This window comes from Leptinotarsa decemlineata, unplaced genomic scaffold (assembly GCF_025532065.1).
Source record: "Leptinotarsa decemlineata unplaced genomic scaffold, Ldec_3_MD MMD2_tig00004307_RagTag_RagTag, whole genome shotgun sequence".
NCBI lineage: Eukaryota > Metazoa > Arthropoda > Insecta > Coleoptera > Chrysomelidae > Leptinotarsa > Leptinotarsa decemlineata.
Window position 1 is genome coordinate 14328071 of NW_027412606.1, and position 8707 is coordinate 14336777.

The 8707-nt window shown below is 35.6% G+C and overlaps 1 protein-coding gene across 1 annotated transcript; it reads left to right on the forward strand.

The window, feature by feature from the left end:
- Nucleotides 1-2571: 2571 nt before the first annotated feature.
- Nucleotides 2572-6932, forward strand: LOC111508871 (uncharacterized). Its single transcript, XM_074179035.1, has 2 exons — nucleotides 2572-2790; nucleotides 2874-6932. The coding sequence occupies exon 2, from the start codon at nucleotides 4468-4470 to the stop codon at nucleotides 5329-5331; it is 864 nt and encodes a 287-aa protein (XP_074035136.1). The 5' UTR covers nucleotides 2572-2790; nucleotides 2874-4467; the 3' UTR covers nucleotides 5332-6932.
- Nucleotides 6933-8707: the final 1775 nt, after the last annotated feature.

Sequence of the window (8707 nt, forward strand, 5' to 3'; positions counted from 1 at the left end):
AGACTATATGGCATTAACGTGATTAGGTATTTTTAGGGGATGCTTACGAAATGTCAATTATTTCTGACCGTAAACTCACTAATTATTATAAGTATTTTCATTATATAAAACTGTATACTATGTATTTTATTAACAATGCGGATATTTTTCGATGAACGAGCCTCTTTTAATATCAATCATTTCATTTACATAAAAACTGGAATTCGTTTGCAAGCACTTTCAGATTTAAACTGAAATAGAAATGAAACATCAGCATCAATCAAATTGTCACTTGTCAAAAGAAGGAGTAATGTAATGGGGAGTTTAGAGATCTGTCCTTAGATGTATAGAAAATCTCTGGTGTGATCACTTGGACGTGTGATCACTTGAATTTCAGCGTTCCACCTACGAAGTCGCTGAGTACCTACAACTTAAGATTAGATATATAAGGTTCGTCTGGGATTAGAGATATGTCATTCAATGTGTAAGAGAGAGATCCGATTATGGCGTCTTGGAAATCAATGTCATGTTTGAGGTCGCAATTTATTAACATAATTTCTAATTTTGTTGCATTTTCGAGGTTTCGATTGGAATAATCATCGTATGAGACCTTCGAGGTCGCACTTTGTTTACATAATTGCTGTTTCAAAGGTAGGAAAGATGTAACGGATGTCCAAAAAAAAAGATGCGAGATTTACATAATTGCTGGTTATCTAACCACTTCCCTCAATCATCGAGTTCTTTCCACCCTTAGGTATAGGGATGACGTAGGTACGTGAAGTGTTGCAAAGAAAGGCTCAAATGTACCACCGAGAACAATGGAATGACGTAAGTTCTTGTCCACCCCTGTTAGTTCTTGTAGATCATCAATGACCAGAAGAGTGTGGTCGTCGACAACGAAGACAGAGAGAGAGAGAGAGAGAGAGAGAAGACAATGGAATGACGTAACTTCTTCAGCAATCCTGTTGGTGTATATTAGAAGGAGTGGCCGAAGAAGTGGCAAATGAGTCTAGATAACCCCTTTGGTGTGAAGAATAGAGAGGGTGTTTTTTGCTAAAAAGGCACACGTGTTTAGATAGAGGCCAGCCTAGCCTAGAGGCCAGTCTACCCTTGCCCACATGTTATTCGTTGTGAAGTATTTGGTAGTAGTAGACGGAGCTGATCCGTTTCAAAGAGTAGAAATATATCCCAAAAATGCAATATACCAGGTAGTCTCCAACATGATCGTTGATTTAGAAGAAACAATGACGGCCACCACCGTAGATCGCGTTTCGCTAACCATCTACAGAGTGTCTTGAAATACATCGTTTATACAGGGTGTCTCGTCTATGAAAAAAATTGTACGGTAACTGGAGACTGACGCCTCAAGCTGCTAAATCGAAGTCGATCAATACCTGTTCCAGTCCTGTTCAAGACCTACTCGAGACCTGTTCAAGACCTGATGGAGACCTGTTTGAGACCTGATCGAGACGTATACAGACGTATACAAATGTACGTCGTTGGCCGTTCGTCAGTAAGAGAGGTAAAAAACAATGGCTGGCATTTTTTAAAATTAGTGTTGACACACCGTGTTAGGAATCACACGTTAGAAGGTAAGATCTCGTGAATCCTTAGCTCGCACAAGTTTCTCAACTTCTGAGACTTGTCGTTCGTTTGGGGGCGATAGCTGATTAACGGAAAAACAGATTTTGAACAGATTTTAAACACCAATGACGATGTGTGATACATGACGGCGTATACCCCACGATGACTGTGTTATTTTTAACAAAACGAGAAGCGCCGCTTTCCCGCTTTTCTAAACTAATTCTGTTAGTAAGGCAATTTCGTACGGACAGCTCCTCGAAGATTTGGGCAGACGAGAGCGAGAACTCTCCAAAGATATCAAATTTTATGAAGACAAAGGAAACGTTGTTAGAGAATTCAACAATTTGAGCATTTGGATCTTAGAAACACGCAAGCTACCTCAAACAACAACATATCCGTTGCGGCAAATTCATCCTCAACAAAATGGTTCTTCTGCATGGAATTTTTTTACTGCTCTCATTGATTCTTAATGAAAATATATTTTATATGTTTATTCTATATTTGAATAAAACACTGAAATATTCATGAATTTCATTTAATAAAATAAATAATTCGATATCAAATGATTGTTTGCTTATCAATTGACCGCAATGGATGAAAGGTCAAATTGATAAACAGAAACGGTTTGTGCTCATCGGGAAAAATGTTTTATATGAACGGCATACAGGAAGTGGAACTAGATATTTATTAAAAATATCAACAGCGAGCCTCAGTTTCATTACATCAATATGTGCAGTCAATTGTGCCCTTAGTACTTTGTGTGTATCTATTTATAGTTTGTGCGTATATTTAACTATCAAAAATTTGAGTATTCTCTTTGCTTTTTCATCTCACAAGTTTATATTTCAACTTCTAAAACAAATTTCAATATTCCATACCGAGTTTTCCAAGAATTACCTACCTCAAATGTAATATTAGTTTGAACGTTTATAAATTCAACGTGTTTATTCACGAAATATAATATAGCTGACTAAGAAATTTCTTAATTTTTTCTTCCAATACTCTAAACTCATTTTCTATCTTAGAAAACGCCGCCAAGTCTGTTGAGAAGCTGCAGGATCTGGTCGGTAGAGTCTCATAAAATATTGAAAGCCGAAATTGTGAGAACCAAAGAAACCGTTATTATGAAATTTGAGAATCGAGTCGTGTTCCTACCCATTCGGTGATATTCAGATATTCTTGGAAATTGTAAGAACGAATCCATCTGCTTCATTTGAGATCGTGAGGGTGAGTTATTCATAAAAAACTATTCAAATAAAAAAAATCCTTCACGTTATCTCAAAATAATTAGTATTTTCTCTTGATTTTAGAAGATTGTCAGTCTCCCCAACGCACCTCAAGACATCATAGTTATCTGTCAGCAAGTTGTATACCGTAGCAGCATTATCAGCCCAGATTCCATCATAACATCAGTCTATAATAGCCTCACGCTTCACACCTCGCCACACTCTATTACAACAGCCCTTTTGGAGAGTTACATTTATTTGAAAAATGGAAAATTTCAGAAATACGATAAGTAAAATTGATGCGACTATTTAGAAATTTAAAAAAACTATTCCAATTAGCCAGTTTCGCATTGAAATTTATTAGAACTCATATTCAAAAATGCACGCGAGCATTGAAAAAATTCAAATTCTCAATGGGAACGAAGCGTAAAATCCAAACAAAAATTGGGGAACTCAAACGAATGAGATTTTTCATCAAGAAAATGGATAAAGATCATGCTGGTTCTGGTTGGAAGCGTTCGGTGAAGTGAATATTAGCAAATTCAATTTTTGAATCTAGAATTCAAACAAGACTCGTTTTGAATTTGAGACATAAGGACACCAACAATTTTTTCGAAGGCTCATTTAGACTGCTACAAAATGAAATTCCCAAAATTAAAAAAAAATGTCCTTGCTAAAAATTAATTGCACACTTTCTGGTGATTTTTTGAAAAAATCAAACGAATCTGAGATAGTTGACCGCAAGTATTTCAGTACATCTAATACCATCGTGGATGCAGGAACGGATTTAGAGAAGTGGTTCAAAATGAATGTTGTTGATTCAATTATGAATAAATTGAGCGAATTTCAGGAAAAAGACAGGGGATGGGCTTTGAGTAACATTATTCCATTTGAGATAGCGATAAATAAATATGAGGTGGGAAACGGCTCTTCATCCATCAGGTTACCTGAACAAATTCTGAAAAGACGGACCTGCATTAATGTATCAAACAATGACGAAATGTGCTCTTTTCCCAGCAAAAGAAAACGTAACACGAACTTCCTCATATCCTCATTCACAAGATCTTGACGTACTCATGCCTTTACACGAAATTTCCAAATTTGAAAAGTTGAATAATGTTTCCATCACTGTTTATGCTTTGGAATTGAACAATTGTGGCACCTTCACGATTAACCAAACATAAACTGAACCATCATGTAAATTTGCTTCTGATTCAAAACATCTATTTGCCAAAATTGAACGATTATGGAGCTCCACCTGTAGATGATGAAGATGTTAATATAAAATACCATAACTGTTGAATAAAAGACATGTCTAGGTTATTGCCTAGTCAATTGAATAGGAATCATAATAAGAAATGGTTCTGTGACAGGTGTCTGAATTATTTTTCAAGTCAGCAGAAATTGGAAGAACAGCGTCATTTGTGTCAACATTAACGATTGCAAAATTACATTTCCATCATATAACTTTGCTGAAATCCTTAATCATGTATATAAACAGAAATGCCCTTTTATAGTTTACGCAGATTTTCAGTCGCTACTGGAAAAATGTAACGTTCAAATTTCGAATACTACATCAAAATACCAACGACATAAGGTCTATAGTGCAGGGTACTACCTAAAATGTTCCTATGATGACAACCTTTCTCGCTTCAATAGCTATTGAGACCTAGATTGCATGAACTGGTTCGTTGGTGGAATGAATGAAATTGCAAGATTTGTTTCATCTAAAATTGAAAATATCATACCCATGATAGTGTCTCCAAATACTATTGGTGCAAGTACATGTTTAATTTGTGAGAAACCCTTTACCAAAAAAGACGTTATCGTACACGATCACTGTCACCTCACAGGTCAGTTTGGGGGATTCGCCCATCAAGCTCCATGTAATTTGACCTTCAAAAAACAATTTTTAGTTCCCATCACATTCCATAACTTGTCAGACTACGATAGTTATTTTATCATCAGAGATATTTCCAAGCGAGGATGCGCGAGCGTACTTCCCATCAATAGGGAAAAGTACATTTCCTTCACCTCCTCTGATGACAAGACTGATATTAAATTCAGATTCATAGATTCATTTCGATTTTTGGGAGCAGGTCTCGATACTCTCGTATCAAATTTGGAAGTTAAAAAACTTGAAATCTTGAAAAAAGAATTCGGCTATTTGGAAGGAGATAAATTCATGTTGCTCATTAAAAAGGGTGTATTTCCCTATGATTATATTGAAAATTTAGACAGACTAGAAGAAACTGAACTACCAACCAAGAAAAATTTCCACAATAAATTGAATGATACCAACATTTCGGACCATGACTATACTCACGCTGAAAACGTTTGGCGAAAATTCGACATTAAAACGCTTGGAGAATATAGCGACTTGTATATGAAAACCAATATTCTACTGCTTGCAGACGTTTTCGAGAATTTTCGAGAACTATCCACACAAACATATTCTCTAGATCCTTCGTGGTATTTTACTTTGCCGGGCTATACGAGGGATTGTATGCTCAAAATACCGGTTGCAAATTACGCGTCTTAAGAATGTAGATATTCTAATGTTTGTAGAAAACGCTATAAGGGGAGGAATATCGGTATGCTCCAATAGATACAGTGAAGCTAACAATAAATATATGGCAAATTATGAACCTACGAAACCGTCTAAATACCAACTTTATCTAGATGTAAATAACTTGTATGGGAAAGCCATGTGCGAGCTCCTACCGCATGACGACTTTACTTGGGTGGTCGACATCAACATTGACGTGACACAAATACCTGACTACAATCCTGACGGGTATATACCGACACAATACACGACCTACATGAAGACTTTCCGTTTTGCCCAGAACACCGCGTCCCACCCAACTCAAAATTACCAAAATTGATGACGACATTACAAAAAAAAAGAGACTTATACACTACATTAACGGAATTTGAAACAGGCTCTAGAACACGGATTCAGATTGGCAAAAATACATAAAGTGTTCAAATTCAAACAATCGGCTTGGCTGCGACCCTATATCGAGTTGAATACTCGTCTTAGGATCGCAGCTACGAGTTCTTTCGAAAAAGACTTGCGAAAACTAGATTAACGCCTTCTCTGGCAAAACGATGGAGAATATCCGAAACCACCGCATTGTCAAATTGGTGCGAAAATATGAAGGCCATTATGGCGTGAAAAATTTGGTTGCATCTCTCCGATTTTACCAACGAACAGTTTTCGATGAGAACCTGGTAGCCGTCGAGATGACAAAGGCTGAATTCATATTCAATAAACCTCTATATGTTGGTATGACTATTCTGGATTCATCCAAAATCGTTATGTATGATTTTCACTATAATTTTATGTTACCAAAGTTGAGAGTGGCAAATTGCAAGTTAATGTATACCGACGCTGACTCTTTTATATACGAAATTTCCTGTGACGACGTTTACCGCAACTTACTTCTACCAAATTTGGAAAAATTCGACACATCTGACTATATTCCAGATAATTTTTATAAGATACCGCCAGTGAACAAAAAAGTCATAGGTCTGATGAAGGATGAAGCAAATGGGAAAATCATAACTCATTTTGTCGGCTTACGGTTCAAAATGTACACTTATAAATTGAATATAACTGATGATGAAGCGTTCAATAAGGAGAGGTTATAGTAAAGAACAATTGGATCGGGAGTTGGAAAATTTTGGCATAACAAAAAAGTCAATAGGAGTCAAAAAATGCGTTGTGAAGAATAACATCACGTTCGATGATTATATTGATTGTTTGAAAAAAAAAAACCGTAACCCAGCAAACAATCCGTACCTACGCCCATGATGTGTTTAGCATTGAACAAAGTAAAATTAGGTTGAGTCTTCACAATGATAAGCGAAACAATTTCCCAGGTTCGTTTGACACGCTTCCATGGAGACATTATAGCTTGATGGAATGATTTTTTTGTTTGAGATGTACGCTTCCATTTTTTTTATTTCTGCAGTAGTACCTATTCTTCATTTTTATAAATGTAACCATGTTGCCTTTCATATGTTTCCATGTATATTCGTGTATATATTTCAATTTATACACATTCATTCATTTTTTCTTATGGTATTCAATGTATATACGCATTTATTTTATTCCATTATACTTATATCCCAATATGTATGTGTTTTATTTTTGAAAGATTTCACGTAAAAAAAGCAAAGTTCATTGTATTATTTATTTAACAAAGCTAACAATATTTGATTACTATAATAAAATAATGATTCCCGTAAGGTATTTGCATACATACTGCCTACGGGTGGTGCTCGACAAAATCCACTCATTATTTGTGTACGGGATAAAATTGTCTTATTTTCACATAGCCATGTCTCTACCATATCGAATACATTATGATAATGTTCACAAAAATTCAAAGAGCCTAACATGGCAATACGATCCGACACTACACTCATGTGAGTTCGGAGAATCAGGTTGATATCTTGCTCATACAGCTTCATGTCGACGTCACCTTTGGAGATTTCCACTCGTTTGACGTCACTTTCAATCAAATGAGTGAATTCCACCATATCGCCGCAACTTGCAGTGACAGGTTCGAACTCGTCTGGATATCCATCGATGTCGCCTATGAAGAAATCAATCATCAAGCCATTAAGGAGATCGATAAGGGTGGCCCATTCGTAGGTGGTGAAAGAGATATGTCGAGGTGAATATTTTTGTTTCAGGATCACACAGGAAATAAAATCTCTCATTGGACTTAGACCACATCGAATTTCGTAGGTATCCATGGAGAACGCCATCAATAGCAACGAATTTTTAATTTGGGCTTTGATTTCATTCCTGTTCACTGTCGCATCCACACCATTATCATATTGAAATTGAGCATACAAATTCAAAGCTTGATTGATATTACCATCATCATCGCTGTCGGGCAACGCCACTTCTTTGGTACTGGTTGGACTACTATCGTAGTCGAGTACTAGCTGAGTCGCCGGAGATACCCCGCTTCTCAATACTCGTTTTGATTCTATTTCTCGATCAATAGCATTGAGAGTTGACTCGTAATCACTACTAGCACAATCGGACACTTCATCATAACCACTGACATAATTACTATCGGAAGACATTTTTATTTTCAAACTGAATATCCATCTGTGTTTGCATGTGCTCTTATAGCTTCAGATCACGTGGTCAATTTCAGATATTGTATGTGTTTGTTGAACACACAAATATTTCTTCACAGAAGGCCCTTCCAATACAATGTCAGTGTGCCTTTTTCCATAAGATTCTATACAAAATAGACTTTTCGATACAACTGTTATGTTTGTTATCCAAACCCAACCATTTAACGTACATTCTTTAACGTATATATATATATATATATATATATATATATATATATATATATATATATATATATATATATATATCAAGCTTTCGCTTCTAGTGGGACGCTTCTTCAGGGCAGTAAAAATGAGTAAAAAAACAATTAATTGAACATATAAATCGACGAAAAAAGTTAAACATTAATAGAGTTGTTTTTTTTTAAATTATTTAATGTTTAACTTTTTTCGTCGATTTATATGTTCAATATATATGTATATATATATATATATATATATATATATATATATGTAGTCCAATTGGGTGTGTAACCCTTGTCGAAATGTGTTTTGCCTTACTGATTCGCACAAAATCGCCGACTTTGAATTTTTTCGGTCCAGCTGTTTTCAGATGAGTGTATGTTGATTTGAGATTTTGTTTGTTTTGTTGATTTTCGAGGGTTGTATGCCCGTCTTTGAGTATTGCGTATCATTGTAGGATTTTGTGATTTCAGGTAAGACATTCAAACATTTGTAAGTGCCATTCAAACTGAAATATTTGAAAAGTCTTTTTCTCAACGTCCTAATAGTACGTTCAGCCATAGAAGCCTTAG

Bases quoted from the DNA above. Each gene is read 5' to 3' on its own strand.
- LOC111508871 (XM_074179035.1), top strand. From the start codon at position 4,468: ATGAACTGGTTCGTTGGTGGAATGAATGAAATTGCAAGATTTGTTTCA.